We start from the raw sequence: 24938 nt of genomic DNA, 5'->3' as shown, positions 1-24938 counted from the left end.
CCCGCAGGTTTTCAGGATCGTGTAAAATATTTTCCGTATACCCCGCCCACGCATATAACCCGCGACGATTACGGGAGAAGGAACAGCTGAGATGGGGGGGGGGAAAGAAACGGCAGGAAGGGAAGGGGAGGAGGCGGGGGCGCGGCTGTGGCTCCGTTTTCACACACACACACACACACACCTCCCTTCTTCTGCTTTGCTCTGTGAAAGGGCTTCACTGCCGAAGCATTTTGGTTTAAAAAAAAACACAGCTGAGATCGGGGGGGGGGGGGGCGCGCTAAAGAAACGGAGGAGGAAGCCTGCTCACGCAGGGGGGGGGGAGTTGGAGGAACGCAGAAGGGAAACAGCTGAGATCGGTGGGGGCTAAAGAAACGGAGGAGGAAGCCTGCTTTTCTCCCTTTTCCTGCTTGGGTTTCGGGACGCCTTCGTGAAAACCCCACCCCTGGCTATGGGCGAAGCGACCAGGAAGAAGCAGGAGGTGGGAGGAAGCCCGGATTCTGCAGCCCCTCGCCTTCTCTGGGCTTGGAAGTCCGGCAGGAAGGGAAGGGGAGCAGGCGGCGGTGCGGCTTCTTCTTCTGCTTTGCTCTGTGAAAGGGCTTCACTGCCGAAGCATTTTGGTTTAAAAAAAAAACACAGCTGAGATCGGGGGGGGGGGCGCGCTAAAGAAACGGAGGAGGAAGCCTGCTCACGCGGGGGGGGGGGGAGTTGGAGGAACGCAGAAGGGAAACAGCTGAGATCGGTGGGGGCTAAAGAAACGGAGGAGGAAGCCTGCTTTTCTCCCTTTTCCTGCTTGGGTTTCGGGACGCCTTCGTGAAAACCTTCCCGATTCCCCCATCTCCTCACCCGTAGAACTGAAACGAGAGCTGCCCAAATATCTCCCGGCCCTTTTTGCTGAGCAAAAAAATAACAAAGGAGCAGAGAAAGCACCAGATTCCTCCCCCCTTCACGAGAGGGAGAAATCCGTTGTTATTTTTTTGCTCCCTTCTGGCGAAGAGCCTCTCAGATACGGCGGTGCCTCCCGTGAGGAACGGTAGATGCTCTCTCAGCGTCTGAAGAAGAAGCCTCCCCTTCGCAAAGGCTCTTCGGCTTCAGGCAGCCAGCGGCTTCACGAGAGGGAGAAATCCGTTGTTATTTTTTTGCTCCCTTCTGGCGAAGAGCCTCTCAGATACGGCGGTGCCTCCCGTGAGGAACGGTAGATGCTCTCTCAGCGTCTGAAGAAGAAGCCTCCCCTTCGCAAAGGCTCTTCGGCTTCAGGCAGCCAGCGGCTTCACGAGAGGGAGAAATCCGTTGTTATTTTTTTGCTCCCTTCTGGCAGGCGAGAGAGCATCTACCGTTCCTCACGGGAGGCACCGCCGTATCTGAGAGGCTCTTCGCCAGAAGGGAGCAAAAAAATAACAACGGATTTCTCCCTCTCGTGAAGCCGCTGGCTGCCTGAAGCCGAAGAGCCTTTGCGAAGGGGCGGCTTCTTCTTCAGACGCTACTGCTACCCTCGCCGGGGTCGTTCACCTCGCTCAGCTTTCGAACTGCACGGATTTCTGGGGTTGGCGGATGACGACGAAATAAACCAGCAAAAAAAAAGGGGGCACCGGCTGGTTTTATCTAACCGAGAAGCCAAGCCAGCCCAAGCGGCGCACCTGCTTATTTAGTATTATTATTTGGGGGGGGGGGGGGCAAAAGGCGACTTGCGGTGGCGAGGGAGGCGCACCGGGGTACGAAAGGAAGACGCCACCAAGCCGCTTCTCCCGGACGAGGCTGGGGAGACTGAAAGGTGGCAGCGGGGAGACGGAGGGGGGCAGGAAGAAGAAGGAAACTCCCGCATCCTTTCCCAGCTTCGCAGAACGGCGAGAAACTGCCCTGCTTTGCCCCCCCCCCCCCCAAAAGGAGATTGGGACACGACACGTGCGGCAGGAGGAGCGGCCCTTTCTCTCTCCAGTTAACAGGGCCAACCCAATCCCGCGTCCTTCCTTCCCTCCCTTCAGAGCGAGGAAGTGGCAGCTCGTCCTCTCTTGGGACAACTTGCGAAAAACTGGAGGGAGGGAGCGAAAAAAGAAGCCAGAAACGGATATTTTCTCCCTCTCGTGAGGGAGGGCAGAAAGTAAGAGGGAGGGACCCTTCCTCCCTCCCTTCCATCTACCTTATTTTATTTTATTGAACTCCGTGGGAGGAAAAGCTCTCCTAGCCCCGCTCTGAAGTGAAGGAGTGCGGTATATTCTTCCACGCTACGGCAGCCCTGAAGGGCCGGGAGATATTTGGGCAGCTCTCGTTTCAGTTCTACGGGCGAGGAGATGGGGGAATCGGGAAGATATTCCCCTTCCTCCAACTCCCCCCCCCCCCCGCTTGAGCAGGCTCACGAGAGGGAGAAATCCGTTTCTGGCTTCTTTTTTTGCTCCCTTCTGGCAGGCGAGAGAGCATCTACCGTTCCTCACGGGAGGCACTTCGAGCCCCGCCGTATCTGAGAGGCTCTTAGTCGCCGAGCGGAGAAAGCACCAGATCCCCCCCCCCTTCACGAGAGGGAGAAAATATCCGTTTCTGGCTTCTTTTTTCGCTCCCTCCCTCCAGTTTTTCGCAAGTTGTCCCAAGAGAGGACGAGCTGCCACTTCCTCGCTCTGAAGGGAGGGAAGGAAGGACGCGGGATTGGGTTGGCCCTGTTAACTGGAGAGAGAAAGGGCCGCTCCTCCTGCCGCACGTGTCGTGTCCCAATCTCCTTTTGGGGGGGGGGGGGCAAAGCAGGGCAGTTTCTCGCCGTTCTGCGAAGCTGGGAAAGGATGCGGGAGTTTCCTTCTTCTTCCTGCCCCCCTCCGTCTCCCCGCTGCCACCTTTCAGTCTCCCCAGCCTCGTCCGGGAGAAGCGGCTTGGTGGCGTCTTCCTTTCGTACCCCGGTGCGCCTCCCTCGCCACCGCAAGTCGCCTTTTGCCCCCCCCCCCCAAATAATAATACTAAATAAGCAGGTGCGCCGCTTGGGCTGGCTTGGCTTCTCGGTTAGATAAAACCAGCCGGTGCCCCCTTTTTTTTTGCTGGTTTATTTCGTCGTCATCCGCCAACCCCAGAAATCCGTGCAGTTCGAAAGCTGAGCGAGGTGAACGACCCCGGCGAGGGTAGCAGTAGCGTCTGAAGAAGAAGCCGCCCCTTCGCAAAGGCTCTTCGGCTTCAGGCAGCCAGCGGCTTCACGAGAGGGAGAAATCCGTTGTTATTTTTTTGCTCCCTTCTGGCGAAGAGCCTCTCAGATACGGCGGTGCCTCCCGTGAGGAACGGTAGATGCTCTCTCGCCTGCCAGAAGGGAGCAAAAAAATAACAACGGATTTCTCCCTCTCGTGAAGCCGCTGGCTGCCTGAAGCCGAAGAGCCTTTGCGAAGGGGAGGCTTCTTCTTCAGACGCTGAGAGAGCATCTACCGTTCCTCACGGGAGGCACCGCCGTATCTGAGAGGCTCTTCGCCAGAAGGGAGCAAAAAAATAACAACGGATTTCTCCCTCTCGTGAAGCCGCTGGCTGCCTGAAGCCGAAGAGCCTTTGCGAAGGGGAGGCTTCTTCTTCAGACGCTGAGAGAGCATCTACCGTTCCTCACGGGAGGCACCGCCGTATCTGAGAGGCTCTTCGCCAGAAGGGAGCAAAAAAATAACAACGGATTTCTCCCTCTCGTGAAGCCGCTGGCTGCCTGAAGCCGAAGAGCCTTTGCGAAGGGGAGGCTTCTTCTTCAGACGCTGAGAGAGCATCTACCGTTCCTCACGGGAGGCACCGCCGTATCTGAGAGGCTCTTCGCCAGAAGGGAGCAAAAAAATAACAACGGATTTCTCCCTCTCGTGAAGGGGGGAGGAATCTGGTGCTTTCTCTGCTCCTTTGTTATTTTTTTGCTCCCTTCTGGCAGGCGAGAGAGCATCTACCGTTCCTCACGGGAGGCACCGCCGTATCTGAGAGGCTCTTCGCCAGAAGGGAGCAAAAAAATAACAACGGATTTCTCCCTCTCGTGAAGCCGCTGGCTGCCTGAAGCCGAAGAGCCTTTGCGAAGGGGAGGCTTCTTCTTCAGACGCTACTGCTACCCTCGCCGGGGTCGTTCGCCTCGCTCAGCTTTCGAACTGCACGGATTTCTGGGGTTGGCGGATGACGACGAAATAAACCGGCAAAAAAAAGGGGGGGCACCGGCTGGTCTTATCTAACCGAGAAGCCAAGCCAGCCCAAGCGGCGCACCTGCTTATTTAGTATTATTATTTGGGTGGGGGGGGGGGCAAAAGGCGACTTGCGGTGGCGAGGGAGGCGCACCGGGGTACGAAAGGAAGACGCCACCAAGCCGCTTCTCCCGGACGAGGCTGGGGAGACTGAAAGGTGGCAGCGGGGAGACGGAGGGGGGCAGGAAGAAGAAGGAAACTCCCGCATCCTTTCCCAGCTTCGCAGAACGGCGAGAAACTGCCCTGCTTTGCCCCCCCCCAAAAGGAGATTCCCTGGTTGCGTGGCGTTTGTGGCAGCCGAGAGCGCGGAGGACGCCGCTCCTCCTGCCGCACGTGTCGTGTGTGTGTGTGTGTGTGTGTGTGTGTGTGTCGTCTCCCAGATAAAATGCACCACTTGGGTTGGCCCTGTTAACTGGAGAGAGAAAGGGACGATGTTTTTTTTTAAAACCAAAATGCTTCGGCAGTGAAGCCCTTTCACAGAGCAAAGCAGAAGAAGGGAGGGGTGTGTGTGTGTGTGTGTGAAAACGGAGCCACAGCCGCGCCGCCGCCTCCTCCCCTTCCCTTCCTGCTTCCAAGCCCAGAGAAGGCGAGGGGCTGCAGAATCTGGGCTTCCTCTCACCTCCTGCTTCTTCCTGGTCGCTTCGCCCATAGCCAGGGGTGGGGTTTTCACGAAGGCGTCCCGAAACCCAAGCAGGAAAAGGGAGAAAAGCAGGCTTCCTCCTCCGTTTCTTTAGCCCCCACCGATCTCAGCTGTTTCCCTTCTGCGTTCCTCCAACTCCCCCCCCCCCCCCGCGTGAGCAGGCTTCCTCCTCCGTTTCTTTAGCGCCCCCCCCCCCCCCGATCTCAGCTGTGTTTTTTTTTAAACCAAAATGCTTCGGCAGTGAAGCCCTTTCACAGAGCAAAGCAGAAGAAGAAGCCGCACCGCCGCCTGCTCCCCTTCCCTTCCTGCCGGACTTCCAAGCCCAGAGAAGGCGAGGGGCTGCAGAATCCGGGCTTCCTCCCACCTCCTGCTTCTTCCTGGTCACTTCGCCCATAGCCAGGGGTGGGGTTTTCACGAAGGCGTCCCGAAACCCAAGCAGGAAAAGGGAGAAAAGGAGCCCGAGCCGCCGAGCCAGCCCACTGCCGCGAGGAAAGTGGTGGTCCCAAGCTCTCCCTTTACCGGTAGTTAATCTGTGTAAAATATTTTGCGTATACCCCGCCCACGCATATAACCCGCAGGGGGGCGCTGTGCATGTAAAAAACGCATATAACCCGCGGGTTATATGGGTGAAAATACGGTAATCCTGGCTGCGCAAGAACAAGCTATCCGCACAAATGCCATTAAGGCCAAAATCGAAAAATCCTCTGATGATGCCAAATGCAGACTTTGCAAAGAAGCTGATGAAACTGTTGATCACATACTCAGCTGCTGTAAAAAAATCGCGCAGACTGATTATAAATTGCGGCACAATTCAGTAGCACAAATGATCCATTGGAATTTGTGCAAAAATTATAATATTAAAACAGCAACAAACTGGTGGGAACATCAGCCTGAAAAAGTCACCGAAAATCAGAAGGTCAAGATCTTGTGGGATTTCCATATACAAACCGACAAAATACTGGCACAATATACACCAGACATCACACTGGTTGAGAAAAATAAGGTCACAATCATAGACATCGCAATACCAGGTGATAGCAGGGTCGCCGAGAAGGAACATGAAAAAATCACAAGATACCAGGACTTAAAAATCGAAATTCAACGACTATGGCACAAACCAGCAGTGATAATTCCAGTGGTAATTGGCACACTGGGTGCTATTCCAAAAGCACTGGAATTACATTTAAAACAGTTAAAAATTGACAAAATCACCATCAGTTAAATGCAAAAAGCCGCACTGCTTGGATCTGCACGCATATTAAGAAAATACGTTACGACGTCCTAGGCCCCTGGGTGGGGCCCGACTAGTAACCAATGCCAAATCCGGCGAAACAACTGGCCGCTGTGATACAATTGTATAATAATAATAATAATAATAATACTCTATGGAAAGTCAGAAATAGAAATCCAATCATTGACAAACACAGTCCGAGTATTCAGCACCGATATTTCAATGCAGTTTGGCATGGAAAAATGCGCCACTGTATCCATAAAAAGCGGCAAAATCACTGCATGTGAGGGAATTGAAATGCCCAATGGCCAATTAATTAAATGCAAAGAAAATGAAGCCTACAAATACTTAGGCATTCTGCAGTTGGATAACATCAAGCATGGAGAAGTAAAAACTATTGTCAGGCGAGAGTACACCAACAGAGTTAGGAAAATTTTGAAATCTAAATTGAATGGTGGAAATACAATCAAGGCCATAAATACCTGGGCAATACCACTTATAAGATACACAGCTGGTATAGTTAACTGGACACAAGCTGATTTGGACCTTTTGGACCGAAAAACCAGGAAACTAATGACAATGCACTACAGTTTACATCCACGTGGTGATACTGATAGACTGTACCTGCCCCGAAAATCAGGTGGCAGAGGATTATTACAAGTGAAGCAAACAGTTGAAGAAGAAAAACATGCACTGGCTGATTATTTAAAAGAAAGTCAAGAACATCTATTAATCGAAGTAAAGAACAAAAATCTACTGAAGGCCCAACAGACGAAACAAGAATACAGAAAAGATGTGATAAAATCAAGAATGGAGAGTTGGCAGAACAAAGCACTGCATGGCCAATTTCTGGAAAAAATAAAAGATAAAGTGGACAGTGAACAAACTTGGTTATGGTTAACAACAGGTACATTAAAGAAAGAAACAGAGTCACTAATCCTGGCTGCGCAAGAACAAGCTATCCGCACAAATGCCATTAAGGCCAAAATCGAAAAATCCTCTGATGATGCCAAATGCAGACTTTGCAAAGAAGCTGATGAAACTGTTGATCACATACTCAGCTGCTGTAAAAAAATCGCGCAGACTGATTATAAATTGCGGCACAATTCAGTAGCACAAATGATCCATTGGAATTTGTGCAAAAATTATAATATTAAAACAGCAACAAACTGGTGGGAACATCAGCCTGAAAAAGTCACCGAAAATCAGATGGTCAAGATCTTGTGGGATTTCCGTATACAAACTGACAAAATACTGGCACAATATACACCAGACATCACACTGGTTGAGAAAAATAAGGTCACAGTCATAGACATCGCAATACCAGGTGATAGCAGGGTCGCCGAGAAGGAACATGAAAAAATCACAAGATACCAGGACTTAAAAATCGAAATTCAACGACTATGGCACAAACCAGCAGTGGTAATTCCAGTGGTAATTGGCACACTGGGTGCTATTCCAAAAGCACTGGAATTACATTTAAAACAGTTAAAAATTGACAAAATCACCATCAGTCAAATGCAAAAAGCCGCACTGCTTGGATCTGCACGCATATTAAGAAAATACGTTACGACGTCCTAGGCCCCTGGGTGGGGCCCGACTAGTAACCAATGCCAAATCCAGCAAAACAACTGGCCGCTGTGATACAATTGTATAATAATAATAAGTCGTCTCTGGGCATTAGCACCTAGTCTCTTATCAGTACTGGTATATACATGCATTAATTCCCTGCCTCCTCTTACTGACCTAGTCTTTAAAGTAATTCAAATATTAAACAATCTTGTGAACTGGTGAAGGATTTCATCATAGTTATGACTCCAGTGATGTCATAAGAAGTTGAAAAGACAGACTGGCAGTCAAAAGTAGAACTAGAAGCAATGAAACATTGGACTGCTTTTGTGCTAGCTGGGGAAAGTGAACCATCTCTTGAAAAGGACAGTGTCAGTGTAGGTTAATGCCAAGGGATTTTGCAAGAGCTGATCTGAGGAAGAAAGTACAGGTTGGGCACAGTTTAAAAAAGAAAAGTATATGACCATAGCACTCTTGCCATTCTTCATCTATAGTGGATGCTTAGTGCTATTCAGATACTTATCAATTGATATGGGGAAAAGGGAAGGAGAAATGGGCAGATTTGATATATTAAATGGGGAGATTTGAGCCAAGGTGGTGCAATGGTTAGAATGCAGTACTGCAGGCTTCTTCAGCTGACTGCTAGCTGCAGTTCAGCAGTTCAAATCTCACTGGCTCAAGGCAGATTGTTGAGGGCAATAAGCTGATAACTGTAAACCGCTTAGAGCTGTAAAAGCACTATGAAGCGGTATATAAATCTAAGTGCTATTGCTATTCTTTTGGATTGTGGGCAGCCAGAGTAAATTTAAATCAGAGCAAAGTATCTCATTGCAAAGAAAATTAATCACAGCTTATTTTTTATGATAAGTTGTACATGCTGCTTTTATGGATCACTAGCATTAAGCTAAATATCAGAGCTAGATGATGAGCTCAGGCAGCACTGTATGAGATATAAACTGATATGGAGGAAATGAAGGAAGTGAAAGCCAGCTGGAGTTCCTGGAAATGTTGACTAAAAAGAATTAAGTCAAGAATTGGACAAGTAAAAGGTCAAGAAAAAATTAATAGCCCAGGAAATTAACATAACATAACTCATAATTAACATAACTCACACTTACATTACAAAATACAGTACGCATAGACTTCTATCCAAATGCAAAGCCTTCACTATGAATCAAGTTTATTCCTCAATGGATTTAGAGAGATATTTGAGGTAATCAGACTAATACTGTAACATCAGGGCAACAAAATACAATCAAGACTTATTTGCTCTTGTTCAATGGGCAAAATTTTGGCAACTAAAGCTGTAACTCTTACCCTAATAGATATATCTGGAGAGATTCTAGGCTGTGATTATCCTGAATCTCTTTCCCCCTCCTCCATCCAGCTGTCTCCTCTAACTGCTATCATGTAAAATTCAGTATTTTTGTAATAACCCATTGAATTAAGGTCAGTAAGAATTCAATTTAATCAACTGGAGCTTGTTATGTTACTATATGTATATATTTTTTAGAAGTAAGTTGATAGAGGGAACCCCATGTATCTATTTAATGTTGTACTGCAATTTCTAGCATTTATCCATTAACCATGATAGCTGAGGCTGCTTAGAACGCTTAACTTCAACATATATTCTGTCTCATTGAAAGACCTGAAAACATTTACGAATTTTTAAGCTTGTTGACTTTTACCAAGATTGGGGCTATATCCCTGGTTTAGAGGAATTTGGTTTTATTCTTGTCTCTTCACCATCTTTAAACTCTTCTGCTTTCTTTGTACTGTTTGTATTAATTTAGTGTAGTTTTTATCAACATTGCTTATTCAACCAGACCTTCTATTAAAAAGTGCCCTAGGAGCTAATAACTAGGTTATTGATTGTCACTTCATTTTCTTTGGAAATGAAACCCATCTGAGAGATATGAGACCATGAAATATATTAGCAGATTCTCAAATGTTTTATAAGTCGTTTTAGAGTTTGATTGTCAGTAAGAACAATTCCAAATGAAAGTGAATAGATTGACAGCTTAGAAGTCATAAAGAAATTATTGTATTTTTAAAAATACAGTGTTTGTTTTTGTGCATGTGTATTTGTGTGCATAGATAGAATAGCTGAGTAAATCAAAATATATTCTTGCTTGTGTAAACATTAACTTAGAGCTGTTTCATTTATTCAGATACCTTTGATGAATGGGCAGATGGGTCATCCCTCAAGACCTCAGACAAACTATAGTCAAATCCATCATGCTGGACCCCAAACATCGGTGGCAAGACATCCTTCCAGAGAGCAATTGATTGATTATCTGATGCTTAAAGTTGCCCATCAACCTCCCTATGGTCAACCTCAAGGCCCAACCAGACAATGCCATGAGGTATCAAAACAAGATGCAAGGGAGATATTTTTATTTTATGGATCATTGATCCATAATTTATTGTGGATTTCATTCCCATAACTAAGCACTGAAAATTATATTTAACTGTGATTCTGTTTTGCTGTTATCTTCCACTGGCCTCTTGCCTCTTTCAAAAGTGAAATTATACAAAAATGATAATGGCTTTATTATCACAGTACTATTTTACTTTCATAGACATTACTGAGGAACGCTGTCAAAATTTTAGATACACTTTATTTATTTTAAAGAGCTAACTTTTGACTTAAAAATTCCCTTCAGTGTAGTTTACAAAATCAATATAAACTATATCTCTAAAATAAATAAATAAAACTGTAAAAATAATATCTCTAACATATTCAAGATAATTGGGTTGATTATCTTCATTTTCACAGTCTTGTATATGTAAGTAACCTACTTTTAAATATTATGTTTCATATTTTAGATTCGAGTAAGAATTGAAAAAGACCCAGAACTTGGATTTAGTATATCAGGAGGAGTTGGGGGTAGAGGAAACCCCTTTAGACCAGATGATGATGTGAGTATTAATTAAAAATATGTTCTTTAAATGAACATTTATCCTTTATCCATTGAGGCACTGTTTACCATTTGAAAAAATTGAAAATACAAATATCACAAATATACTGAAAATTTATACATCAGAGTTGAATATTTTGTTTTTTGCTTTTTTCATGCATTCTTAATACATTGTTTATAAATAATTCATATAAATCCTAAAATTGTATATAATTAAACATAATTTTGTACATATTCTAAATCTTGAGTACTTTCTATAAATCTGTTTCTTTCGTGCTTTCATTTCCTAACTGGTGAGTTGTAACTCTTCACATACGCACCACATCTTGAGTCTGTAAGCATGTATGGGTGGATTGGCTTGTTTCTTTAGCTTATTTGCCATTCAGTTTCTGAAGATTTGTGAGATAACAAGTAATATGGTTAAACTATTGCAATGATCTCTCTGTTTAATTTCCTTAAATAATTGTCTAAAAGCTTCAGTTAATATGGAATGTGACTGTTAAGCTGCTAAGCAATGCATACTAGAAATAACACTGCCTTGACATTAAAAGATCTGCACTGTTATTTGCAGGTTTGATTTGTGCATTGCCATATTGCTTTTACTACAAATAGAATATTTAATCCTTCCCTCTGTTCTTCGTTAAATGAAGAAACAGGAATTCTTCATGTCCATTTAGCTGTTTTGGGTTTAAAATGGTACTTTTATTCTCATGGATGCCATCCAATATCTTTACATCTGTATAATGAACATAAAATATAAAAATACGTTTAAATTGTGAATTTTAATTTCCTACATCTATCTCAATATCACTTATTTGTGTGCTTATTTTTCATTAACCTTTCATAATACAAACTTTTCAAAATGTCTTCAAATTGTCAGGATTAAAATACTGAAATGATGTTTGTTCATTTACATAATCTTTTGATTAAAAAAGCTGTCTTCACCATGAAAATTAGAAAAAAATAAACATAACATAAACATAGTGCATAATAGAAAATAATTTCAACTATACAGTAACACTATAACACAACAGTAACACTATTTCCAACCATCCCTGCTAGGTTCCCCAGAAAAGCAATGGGGAACCGAGCAGGGAAGATTGTCATCGCCACCCTCTCCAATATTTGGGAAGTAAGCATACTTTATGGCTCTCTAAATAAACAAATTTAATTGTAGAATCTGCTATATATTGAAAAGACTTAGCAGCCTAGTGGAACCTATATATGTCAGCTAACAAAAATCTCTGCCAAATTGATTCCTATAGGTTGATAAACCTAGCAGTCCAGCTCCACCCTTTTCAGAATCCATGAGATCAATTACCAATGTAATTACCGTAATGATCACCACTCTGACCAATAAGGCTTTTCATTAGGCTTCAGCAAATCTATGCACTACAGTTACATCCTGGCAGTTGATAAATAGCCAATTCCTTCCCCAATTCTTCCATTCAGAGTGGAAGAATTGTATTACTTAAAACTGAAGGGGGGGCTTGGGAATGTTTGGAAGTTTTATGATAGCTTCCTGGTTGGGAGCTTCGCCACAGCAGAAATAAAAGTTATATGCAGTAAAAAAGATTTGGAATATTAACTATTGCCATTCTACTCGTGGGGTACTAACTGATATGGTCTAATATTGTGATATTAAGATGGGTTCTTTATTTTCATTACTATGTAGTTAACATGTATTTTGTATCAGAGGCAAGTATAAATGTAATATTATTCAGACATTGGGCTGCAGAATCCCACATATCTACTAACTGCCTTTCTTGTACTCATACATTCCCTACACATTTTAGTGGCTTTAATAACATGCATGAATTTTAGATTTGAAACATTTTTTGTTCAAAATAATATAGACAGCCAATAGCTGCTGCTATTAATACCTATGCAGTATAAATACATGTTTATTATAAGATGAATACTACTACTGTTTTTGTTATCTTGAAGGGTATTTTTGTGACTAGAGTACAGGCTGAAGGACCTGCATCAAAATTATTACAGCCAGGAGATAAAATTATTCAGGTAATATAATTTAAAGTATTCATAAATTATTTTCAACAATGTTATGCCGTTGCAAGATTCTATCAGTTTTCTGAATTTTATGTAAATAATTAGAAAAAAAGTCTATTAATACCGTATCTTTTCTCTGTCACATATTATAAACCACCCTGAAAAAAAATCTGAAGGCAGCATACAAATGATTAAAAATGAATAATTGTATATAAATCTTTGATTTTAAATAAAAAGGCGGACAAATTACCATTTTGAGTCTCATTGCAAAATAGTACAGTATTTGGTAAAGTTTCCAGATAAGGTGTTTGAATTAATAATTTAATATTTCAGGATTTGGTAGCTTATAGTCTTAGCTGTAATGATAATGATTTTGTTAATTCAATTCCTAGAGGAAAGAGAGGCTGTGACTGTATATTGAACATATGTTTGCTCTTTTGTGTTCCTCCTCCATTGATATGTTATTGGAACAACAACAAAGTTTTCTGAAAATTACAAATTAGAATTTCATTTGAATGGTGTTCCAAAACAAAATAAAGTTCAAAAACAAAATTTAAAAACTTATTGAAAATATTTTCTTTTAATTTATTAATGTATTTGTTTCTTTCCAGGCTAATGGATATAGCTTCATCAGTATTGATCATGGGCAAGCAGTATCTTTGCTAAAGACTTTTCAGAACACAGTGGAACTTACTATTGTTCGAGAGCTTTCTTAAACACTGTGGAGAAAGAGGAAATTCTGTGTAATTTTTGAAGGACTTGTGGAAAACTTAATATTTTGACTATTTTTGTATGCAAAACTTTTAAAACTATGTACAGTAATAAAATAATGAATTTGTGGTTATGGGGAAAAACCACTGTAAAGAATATAAATGAAGCAGTTATGGAAATGCATATGGTGATTAGAGCTAAATTGTTTTAAAACAGTGTAGCAATCAAGGATCACTCCTCCAAGAACAAACCTGTGGTGTATTTTGTACAGATGGTAGGTTTATTTTGTGGGTAATTCATATACATTAAATAACTTTGTGTACAAGGAGCCTCCGTTGTAGCCAGTGGACAGATGGCAGGGCTTTCTGTCCTATAGCAATTTTGTTGCCTTTAATTTTTCATTTATTTTTAGAATCTGTGTTGAAACCACTTCAGTAGATATTGGTAAGAAATTTTAAAAGTTGGCTTTGCAATGTGAGTATTGTATAGATGAATTGCTAGACTGAAAGTGGACTGATTGGATTAAATTAAAAGGCCAGATAAAAGTATGAAATTAAAAGAAGGGGAGATGAACTTAATGGGAGAATCTATATGTACCAATTGAAAAAAATGCAATAAAAATGAAGGGTTTTTTTAAAAGCAGAGTGAATAAATATACTTCTGGAAGTTCTACAGGATTGGTTCATATCAAATCAATTGCCTGTCATATTCCTACGTGTAATTTAGTTTTGAGTGTTTTTAATCATACATTTTTTTAAAAAAATAATTATTCTATTGAGTTGTACTGAAAAGGTACTCTCATTACAAAAATTCCTGGTTTTATATAAAATAATGATTTTCTTCTGCTTTGTATGAAATGCTCCATATTCAAATTATTTATACATTTTTGAAAAGAACCTGAAATGGCCAGTTTTTGCTGTGTTGCCTGTAATGTATGATGATGCGTAGACACATTGAATTTTAACATGTGCATGTTCTGAATAGAAAAGCTGTGGTCTTTTCAAGGAGGCTTATGATACTGAGCCATATGAAGATTGGGCTGCCCCAGAATAAACGATTCAGAAAGAACTCTGGATTTTCGTTGGCCTTCAATTGCCTTGAGACTAAAAGAAATAATACGATGGAGCTATAACCAAAGCCAGGTTATGGGACGCTGTTGCACAGCAATAGAAGGTTGCTCCCTATTGTAAAGGGACAGGTATTTTTTGGGCCCACCAACTTGTATGATCTTCTTAAAAGGGCTGTTCCTACAGGTGACATTAAATGTGAACTCGACACTTCAGAGTCATTAAAGGATTTCTAACTATATTAATGTAAGAGTGATTTATTACAAGCTGCCTTTTGTTTATTATTACTTGCATAAAACATTGGATTATAATTTTGTTTATGACAAATGTTTATGTTCTTCATGTTCATGATGCAACAGAGATAATATTGCCTAATTCACAAGATAAAAAGTAATACATAGATATTATGGACCACAGAAGAGTGCCATAGAAGACAACTGTTTTTAAAAGTGAATGATCAACCCATCATTGGAAAAATATTCATTTAATTGAAATTTTAATAGAAATTGTTAGTTTTAAAAATAAATTTAGCGAAGTACCAATCCGTTAAAGATTTTGCAAAAGCATACTTGAATGGAAAATCCACATTGTTAGCTCTCAGTAGTTTTTAAATGATAAACTTAAATGATATTGCACTTCACTTACCAACTGAATATTGTACTGCATATAATTCTTAATTTTAATTGAAATCCTTTAACAACTCTTTATACATTAACTTTAGTTGATTTTATTAAAATTTACATAGGCATTGTTTTTTATATTAGCAGAAATGTGCTGTATTTTGGTAAAATTCACATTTTCTGTGTGCTGTTAATCTTTAAAAAACATAGCTATATGTTGACAAGCGTGTTGCTATTTTATTTACAATTTATTCAGTGACTCACATTCATATTCATTGCTTTTAACTATTCAGTCTTTTAATAAAGAGAATATAAAGAAATGAAATGAAATAATTATGTGATAGATAAGTTTCAGAACTGAATATGGATTCAATTTATCTTTGCATACAAGATGTAAGAATGAAATATGTCCCAAAATATTGTATTTTGTATGAAATGAGAAATATTCCTTAAACTAAATTAGAAATTCATTTGAATATTTTTTGTTAAAAACATTGCCAATTTTTTTCATTGTTTAAAGTAACAGTGCAAGAAAAATGGTGCTTATTGTCTGTTTGCAAGGAAATAAAATTCTGTTTAAAGTTCTTTTGTGGGGAAAAACATTGTCAGAATAAATGTTTGAGGAGAGATTGTTGAAAAAGAAGCTCATCAAAACAGGAAAACATTTTTTTGAAGCCATGGGTTTTTAATGTTTCTCATTTTATCAAAATATATCTGGAAATTTGATAGAATAGATACAGAATGGATCATGTTATCAATTCAGGTTTTTTTGTAATAGTTCTTTAAAGAATCAGTTCAAGTGAAATTTTTGGAAAAAGTCCCACATATTTATTGTGTAAATATTTTTTTTACTATTTTTGACGAGTTTAAAAATGTGTACATACTTGAACACATCTGTGAACACAATCATAGCAATAAGAGACACACAGAACCAAGCCTTTATCATTAATTTGCTGTATACTACTTTTTAAAATAACTATTCCCTTGTCAGCCGCTCTGTAATGTTTTTATTGATCAGCATTTATTCAGCATTCCAGTTTTTTGTATATAATTAAATTGTTTCTGGAGTAACACATGAGAAGAATAGATAATAAAACTAATGCTCTTTAAAGTTATGTGTACTTTCTTGGTTTCAATTTACATTAGTTTTTTATTTTTTATAAATTGTTGAACCCCCCCCCCTTGGAATTTCTAAATAACTTTTAAAAAATTATTTGAATTAAATACAATGTATGAACAAATCATTTCATACTGATTTGCATTTGATACTGATTGCTATTCCAGGTTAAGTAAATAGACAGATTGACTCTTAGATGAAATTCACAGCAATTTATCAATGGCAACAATTTAGAGAGGATGCTTTTCCAGGTGTCTCAGTTATGCTGTGTGGGAGTTCTATTTGCACAATTATTAACACAAATTCAATACCAATTACTAATGAGAAGTATTGCAAGTCAAACAAGCAGTTCATTTTGAAAATATTAAGTGCATTTAAAATACAAATTTGTCAAAACTAGTTCAGGGTTTTTTGCTTCCTTAAGACCATTGGCCATTTCACACCTAGAAACTAAAGTGTTTCAAAATCCGAATCTTTTTTGGACTCTTTTTTTCATCCCTGAACTGTTAGACTGACCCAGAGGGAAATATCCAAAATTTGATATCCAAAAATGTCCAAAATATTTGCCACGCTTCTTAGGGACCTGAAACCATCTCCGAAGCGAGTTGAATCTACCCAGAGGAAAGCTTGCTGAGGACCCCAGTTCCGAGAGAACTGCTAGGATCCCATTCCTGCTCTTTCTCAGTGTCCTCCCTCCTTCAGCTTTGGAAAAGCCTTTCTCCGTTATTCCGTTACTGCGCTTTCTGTTAGATTTTCAAAAAGCCATGAAAAGACGGGATAGAAAATTAAATTGATAAACCATGCATTCATTGTGAGGAAAATACGTGATTTGTGAGAGGACACTCAAATTAACATGAAAGCGCTGAAAACATACGAAGACGTCTTTCTGCCCAACCCTCGTTTTGTCCACGCTCACGTATCTGCCATCACATTGAGCAGTCGTGGTGGCTGTGGATTCCCACTTCCAAGAGTTGAACGTTTTATGGCTCTGAAGCTGGCGCAAGAGCCTCAGCCCTAGGATGCGTTTTTTAAACTTGGTCTAATCGGTTACAACCTAACAACGCTAATAGTATTCTTTAGTGCCGTGAAGGATTATTGTTGCCATACATGGAAAATCTACCTATAGAAGACGCTTGCGCTACTTAAGGATATTTTTATTTGTCTCATAATTCCATAAAACAATTTTGTATAAATATGAGACAAGAAAATATGATTAAGGCGGGCGCTAAAAATTCGTGACTAATTCGTTAGGTTTACAAAATAGTGTATGTCGTCATACCCTGCACCCGCCTAACCCCTCCCCCCCGTTCCCACGTGCGTCAACCAGCGAATTTGCTTTATGCGGGAGAACTTCGTCCTAGCCTGAGGAAAGGTTGGACTTCCGCATTGTGCCTTGGTTTTTTGTATTTGGGATACTTTGACCATAGAGCTGTCCTCTCCAACTTGTCCCTTTTCAGACTTGCTGGACTTCAATTCCAATAGTGGCGAGATAATTTATCACTCCTGGTTAACAATGACAGTTCAAAATAGCGACTCCCCCCTCCTCTACAAAATAACCTTTCTAGGAAAGCCATTCCCGCAGGGAAAGCGCTGTTAATGCTTCCCACCTCATAGAATATCACGTGAACGGAAACATCGCAACGTATAACACTCTAGACGCCTTTTCTATGGTAACTTCCGTCCCCTCGTTTACGTGCGTTGGCTTGGGTCAGATAGAGAAATTGCCGCCATCATGATGAACAGCGGTGGAATCGGGGTCCCCCTCGGCTTTCCTTTAACTCCTACTTCGGTTATTCAAGTCACTAATTTATCCTCCGCGGTTACTAGTGAGCAGATGCGGACGCTCTTCGGTTTCCTAGGTGACATTGAGGAGTTGCGCCTTTACCCTCCGGAGTAAGTGAGGCCCTGGAAGCCATAGAGAATGGCGGGAATGACTGTCTTTTAAGGAAAGGGGTATATTAAAAAAAAAAAAGCTGACCGGATGCTGCGCCCTCCATTTTGCTTGTGGGTGGCTGGGAGTAGCTCCGTTTTGAGGCTTTTGCTTTCTGAGAGGATTGTTGCCCGGAGTGAAGATGGCACCTATTCATGGATTTATTTTTCTCCCTCTTTCGTCTCAGTCCTATCATTCTTTTCCCTTTCGGTATTGTGAGAAATGCCTCCGGCGTTGAGGTTGGCGCTTCTTTGTTAGACGTCCTGATCCGAGCCCTCTGCAGATAAGGTTCTTTCTGTGGGAGCTCCGTTGGTTTGGCTTTGAAAAAGATGCGGCAAGGGAAGTCCTCTAGCTCCTTCCCAGACACTTCTCCCTCTCAGCTCATCCAACCTCCCGAATTAGATTCTGTGGTGCAGTTTATCAGCCTTATTCTTTCAATCAACCTTAGGTCCCCGTAGAGCTTCAATTCCTTGTGTGTCCAATCACACTTGGCCAATAAAGAATTCTATTCTATTTTCTATCTTTGCTTACTTAATTGGAACAGGGGTTAATGAAATTTCATGGGGCTGAACCACCAATTCAGTACGGTTAGGATAGGAATTGCAACCTATTTAAAGCATCTTTAGTTTAATATTGGGGATAAATAGAGGTCCTTCCTTATAACATGTTATCGCAGATACTGTATCACCTTATGTAAAATCTAAAATCTGGATATGCATCTCAGTCTTTCAATAATATTCAGAGTAGGTTGAATTGTTATGGTTTCCCAAAAAGATTCCCAGCTTGTGTTCAAGTACTTGTAATCAAGTTGTTAGAATTCTGCATGTAAATGTGCTCTGGGATGAAAGGTACCAAACATGTCACTGATAGCAGACATGATTCTTTTTATTAAGAAGATAAACTTTAAGGTTAAGATATACCCAAAAGCAAATATTTATGTATTTAACTATACATGCTTTTCTTTTGCTTCACTGATCTGGCGTTGAAAAAGACATGATCTTAAAGGCGTCCTGAATATTAGAAGTGAATGTAGACTTAATTCTGATGAAGGACATTCCACAGAAAAGGAAACATAAAAACATAGAAAACTGGTGTCAGAAAAAGGCCTCTAGTCGTCTTTGGAGGTTTTTTATTTTTAAAATGTTTGTCAGATGATTGACATGGGTTTATGTTTAAACTCACTTACTAATAATTCACCCAGTGTTTCTGCTGGAAGCTGGTCCCAAGCTTTCAAACATTGCTTTTGAATTTCCCTCCTATCAGTTTGAGACTCTGCCCTTATGTTTTGATTTTGCTTAATACTGAAAATACTGCCTTCTAGTATTTCATCCACACTTGTAATATAAAGGTTTCAGACTTTCAGTCATGTTCCCTCCCCTCCCCTCCCTGCTGTCCTATAGGTTGTACATATTTAGTTCCTCCATTTTTTTCTTGGAGCTTTCGCAGAGTCCCTACTCATCATATCTCTTTGGGATGGGGAGTCTGAGCCAGGACTCTGAAGTCAGAATTTTGAACTTTATAAAAAGTGATAGCGGATAATAAAATCAAATCTATAGTGCTACTAGGATTTAGAATTTGAAAGTTTTGCTTTCCTTTTTGCTGTTTTTCTCCTTTTTAAAGCTTTTTTAATTTGGGGAATAATTTTCTTACTTTGATCCTTGGCCTTGCCATTCCCATCTCTTCATTATAATTTATTCATAACAGTATACAATAAAAAATAAGTTTATTTTTTAATTCTTGATATGTAAAAATATAGAACACAGAAATTATTGTTTTATTAGAAAAGCCAAAATATACTTAACATTCACTTTTCATAAATAGCCTGCTCCAGCCTTCCAGTAGTCTCCCCATCAGATCCTGATATGTAGGGCACAGAAAAATACTTTCTATTGGTTAGTTTCGTGTATCACATAATGATTTAATAGCAGGAAAGGAATGGGACATCTCTAAAAGAGAGAATTATATCATCCCCACTCTGGATTCCTTATCACCAGTAAAATATCCAGGTTTTTTTGTGTGTGTGTGTGTGTTAAAATAGCTTTTTTAAAATGTCAGTGCTGAGATCCTGGAATCTTGGGAGTCTGCATATGGATACTAGATTATTCTATATGCCTCTTAAGATAAAACAAACTATTGATCACTGACTTTTTATGTTGTTTCTTTCTTGAATTCAAAAGTCTTTTAGTATCTCCTTATGCCAATCTCTGTTCAGCAAATTCAAACTGCACAGTCAAAATATTGAATAAGTAAATATATTTTTGTTGCCCAATTTTGATTTAATTTTATTGCTTTCTGAATATGAATTTGCATATCTCACAGCTTCAGTAATTGACCTAATGTTATCCATGATCCTTCTATTGTTAACCTTCATTATGACAGTTAACAATTTTGCCATTTCAGACCCAGTTACTATTTTTGATATCGGTATTTTGTCTGATTATATATTACTTTTAATTAATTGATGTTGACATTTTTCTTTTCTCTTCCCTGTTTACTCAGTGGGAACAGATGAATAATTAATTTAAATATTAATTAATACAAATAAAGAATTTGTAGTCTTTGAAGCATGCTTTATTACCGTATTTTTCGGAGTATAAGATGCACCTTAATTTTGGGGGAGGAAATCAGGAAAAAAACCTTTGCCTCTTTTCCAGCAGCATCCATCAGTATTCATCTGGCTAACATCTTTGCTGCCTCAGTTGGAACCTGATTCCCGAAGTTGCCTAGGAACTGCGATGAAAGCCTTTTCAATAAAAGTGTAGGGTCCCCTCCCCGATTCCAAAAAGGGTGCATGCAGAGGCCAAACAAGTGCATCATGTTTCAGGTGGCAGGCAGTTCCAGCACGCGCTGCTACCTGAAAATGCTTTTCTTCCCAGTTCCCTGGTGCACATCGCAGAACCACGCGCCCTCCTCCTCCTCTACAGACTCACCGCCTGTTTTCTCCTGGCCAGCACCGTCGGCTGGGGGAGGCAGGGAGAATAGTGAGAGGGCAGCGCAGTCGGGCAAAGGCACAAGAGCCAGGTGTGGACACAGGGCAGGCAGATTAGAGGCAGCCAGCTGAGCGAGGATCCCCGCTGCATGGAACCCCCTGAAAATGCGACAGGCGGAGCGGGTGGGTGGAGCTACATTTGGAGTATAAGATGCACCCAGATTTTCACCCTCTTCGGGGGGTAAAAAGGTGCATCTTATGCTCTGAAAAATATGAGTATTATTTTCTAATGTGCAGTAATCATAACTAAGCTAAATATGAACTAAATATAAATAATTGTGCAATTAGCATTATTATTAATAGCTTTCAAAAATTGAATGCCAATGCAGAAGTCTCAACATAGATCAGCACTATAATGTTGGAGATGCTACTTATTGGCTACAATATTTTAGTTTAGATTTTGGTCTTCCATGCCTGCAATTAATCTAATTGTTAAATATATTAAAATTTTAGCTGTTTTAACTGGTCTTGTAACAGAAATATGAAGTATTAATGATATATTTACAGTTTGTTTATCAACATTGTGTAACACAATTTGAACCCAAAATAGTTATTAATTTTAAGGATTTTTAAGCCTTTTAAAATTACAACCTGTGCAGAAGAAAATAATTTGAAGTATTCTATAGACTAAAATACTCTTACTTTGTAAATGTTATGTCAAAATATTAAAAATGACCCTGAAGGTTTAATGTCAAAGATGGAATGATAATGTAAGAAAGAAATAAGGCATTCAAAGGAAGATATATAAGTCAGGCATGCTTTGGAAAAAAAGTTCAGATGGTTTCTGTTAAACCTTTTCTTAAGTATAATTATAGTTCATAAGTCACATAATGCATCATCTTTATTCCAGATTGACTTCAGTTCATAGAAATCTCCTATGAATTAGAAGTTAGCTAAATAGATTGAATTGAACTGTGGTTTTTCAAGCTCAGCCTGTTGTTTAGAAGGTCTTATCTATAGAGGCTAATTATAGAATAGTCATGTGACACTTATTAAAGCATTATTGGAGTAAACCATAGTTTATGAAAAGAATATTTTTAGTTACTTTTAAACTTAACTAATAATGGTAGTGAAATAATGTTTTATCACCAAGGCTGTGATTATGCTTAGATGTATATTTTATTATGGAGTAAATAGAAAACTCAGTTGTTGAATAATGTCTGGCAAAAGCTTGATATTCTTAACCCCATCTGAAGTACACATATAAGAAATTAAGAATCTGTAGAAGAACTGATGTCTTCTATAATTAACTTTCATTTGCACCAGTGTAAGATACATTAAATGATATTGAAAAATATAAGACAGTGTATATTTTTGGGTGTTTATATGTTCACAATTGCTTTTGAGCACAGCTTGAAAAAAAGAAGAAACTAAAACATCTAATTGGTTTTCTTTTTCTTGCAGCAATGCACCGCTCGCTTTTTCTTCCAAAGTATGTTATATTAAGTTTCGGGAGTCTTCAAGTGTTGGTGTGGCCCAGCATCTAACAAATACAGTTTTTATTGACAGAGCTCTGATAGTTGTACCCTGTGCAGAAGGTTGGTATTTTCAGTATGGTTTTTTTTTTTCATTTTGTGTGGTCTCCACTCTGTCAGTTTGTTCCATATGTTTTTTTCAGCAAATATGTGCATACTTTCTTTAATGTAATGTAGTCTTTTACAAGGAATTGCTTCTTTCACTAATTCTTTTTGTTCCAATGTGTGTTGTTTACCATTTGCCTAGAAAAAGTGAGTTGAACAACACAGACATATTTATATATGAAAATGTCCTAAACATATTTTTAATTAAATGAGTGAGCACACGTCTTTGTTGCAGCAATAGAAACCATATTTTTTAGTTTTTATTATGAGTTATGAAAATAGAATAAGTTTTCCAAGCTAGGTATTATATCTTTTTCAGTAATAAATGATATAAAATATGATATATTATAGAGAGTAGTTACTTAGTGGGGTCAACACCATACCAGGATCTCCAGATTGCTTCAGGTTATCTCAAAATTAAATATTTTGGAAATTAAACATTTAAAATGACTGAAATCCAATCTCCCATGAGAACTCTCATAGTGCATAAGGTGTTAGCCATTTTAACTTAAGGATATATTTTTTATGCCATGCTATTTTTCAAGGCAAAGGCCTTCCTAAAAACTGTTCCTGTATTTACTTCCAATATTGTTGGAATTTTAGTTAAATGGGGGGTTCTATGGGTTTATTTGGACTTTTGTTAGTTTTAGAGTGCATTTATTTTTTATATTAGTGTTGCAAAATATTTATATGATCAGTTATTCCTGTATTAGCTTTGGATTTTGTTAGCTTAGTACTTATATCTGAAGGCCACTTTTGTAGCTTCAGTATAGAGGCAAGAAAGTGGAATAGCCATGCAAGTAACAGGATTTAGAAAAATGTTATTACTAATATTCATTCATAGTTCATAGTGGGTAGAAAGGAAAATGTTGGGAAACAGTAGTTGAAAACCATAGGTACAATTGTAAATTATTCAGGCAGAAGTTAAAAGGTGGGATTTTGAACCAAATATAAATAATTCAAGACTGAGGATACAAGTGAAATGGCACTCAGTGAAGACACAGCATATTTCAAACTTAACAGTTGATTGTCCACTGCAACCTTACAACTGCATCTATGGTCCATAGTTTAGGTATATATTACTAGGTATATATTACCTCCCTTCTAAATTAAAACTATTTTGTGGGATACAGGATGAGCCTTGGAGGTGGCTGAGTTACTTTTGCTATAATGGTGCTGTCTAGGCTGGAACACTGGTTTCAGCATTGCCATTTTTTATTTTGTTTCTAGATTGCCCATCTCAGTCAGGAAGGGACATTTGCAGCCTTTACATTCTTAGTCTTTTGTTTTCTATAAATCAGTTAAAAATATAGAATTAACAGCATCTGGTTCCTTTATGAACTGCTCTTACTATTAGAAACTTTCTTCTAACAGTCAGTCGGCCTTTCTGAAATTTAAATTATTTTTGGGTATTTACCTTTTGGAATGAGAGAATTTATTGGTTTCTTGTAACATCAGATATTTAAGAGTTCTATCATATTTTCCCTCAGTTGTGTTTCCCCCCCTCAAGTCTAAGCATGTATAATCTCTGCAATATCATTTAATGATATTTATTTTTTAGTTTCTCATTGTTCTACTCTGGCTCTACTAACTTCTTTGAATCCTCCTTAAAGTACTATACTATTTGAACAAAACAGAAAGAAGTAGAAATAGTATTTGTCATGATTTGCCTTTTTATAAATATTATTCCCAGGCTATATATTTTCCACCCTATGCTTGTTTGGTTGTTTCTAAGGAAAAGTTTTGCACTTATTTCTGATTAATGTTATTCTCTACTTTTAGACCATTCTCCAATCAGTCAAGATCATTACTTATTTTACTTCTGGCTATGGGTGCATTAACTAGCTCATTGTATTATGTTCTCCACAAATTTTAGAAACATTTCCTTTTCTTCATCCAATTATAAATTATTAAAAAAATATTGAAGAGTTGAAGATGTAGGACTGATCTTTGTGGCATTCTGTATGAAAACTTTGATTTGATGAGCAAGCATCAATATGCATCTTCTGAGTATGAGTTCTGACCCAGCTGTGTCCACTTATTTGTCATCCAGTCCTTACTTGACTATTTTGCTAATAATGTCATGAGTTACATTTTGAAATGTTTTGTGCACTAAATATACAGCATTCTCAAAATGTGTTCAAGAAGTACTCAGTCAAAAATGACATAAGATTACTTTGACAAGATTTGTCCATGCTAACATTTGGTAAGTAAGTAAGTATATTTTTCCAAATTATTTTTTTTATCTTTTCCATAGTTTTCCTAAGTATTGATGTCATGCTGACTGGCACATACTTTTCTGAATCTTTTTCTTCTCTTTGAAGATAGGGACATTATTGTCTCTCTTCTAGTCATCTGGCACTTGCTCAGTTCTCAAGGAATTCAATCAAGAT

General features: G+C 39.5%; 2 protein-coding genes across 4 annotated transcripts in view; both read left to right on the top strand.

The window, feature by feature from the left end:
• The window catches only part of LOC116505685 (erbin-like), a 92470-nt gene extending 76817 nt beyond the window's left edge, over positions 1–15653 (top strand). For all 3 annotated transcript variants that reach the window (XM_032213034.1, XM_032213033.1, XM_032213035.1), the window contains 4 exons: positions 9772–9966; positions 10430–10522; positions 12469–12543; positions 13143–15653. In XM_032213034.1, coding sequence (XP_032068925.1) covers positions 9772–9966; positions 10430–10522; positions 12469–12543; positions 13143–13247 — 468 coding nt within the window. In that variant the 3' untranslated portion in view covers positions 13248–15653. The remainder of the gene's footprint in view (positions 1–9771; positions 9967–10429; positions 10523–12468; positions 12544–13142) is intronic.
• A 2061-nt stretch (positions 15654–17714) lies between these two features.
• The window catches only part of LOC116505338 (splicing regulatory glutamine/lysine-rich protein 1-like), a 31283-nt gene continuing 24059 nt past the window's right edge, over positions 17715–24938 (top strand). Inside the window, 2 exon segments of the mRNA XM_032212513.1 lie at positions 17715–17939; positions 22370–22503. Of these exon segments, the coding sequence (XP_032068404.1) occupies positions 17779–17939; positions 22370–22503 (295 nt within the window). The 5' untranslated portion in view covers positions 17715–17778.

This window comes from Thamnophis elegans, chromosome 3 (genome assembly GCF_009769535.1).
Source record: "Thamnophis elegans isolate rThaEle1 chromosome 3, rThaEle1.pri, whole genome shotgun sequence".
In the NCBI taxonomy this organism is placed as follows: domain Eukaryota; kingdom Metazoa; phylum Chordata; class Lepidosauria; order Squamata; family Colubridae; genus Thamnophis; species Thamnophis elegans.
This window is presented reverse-complemented; position numbering and strand designations above follow the sequence as displayed.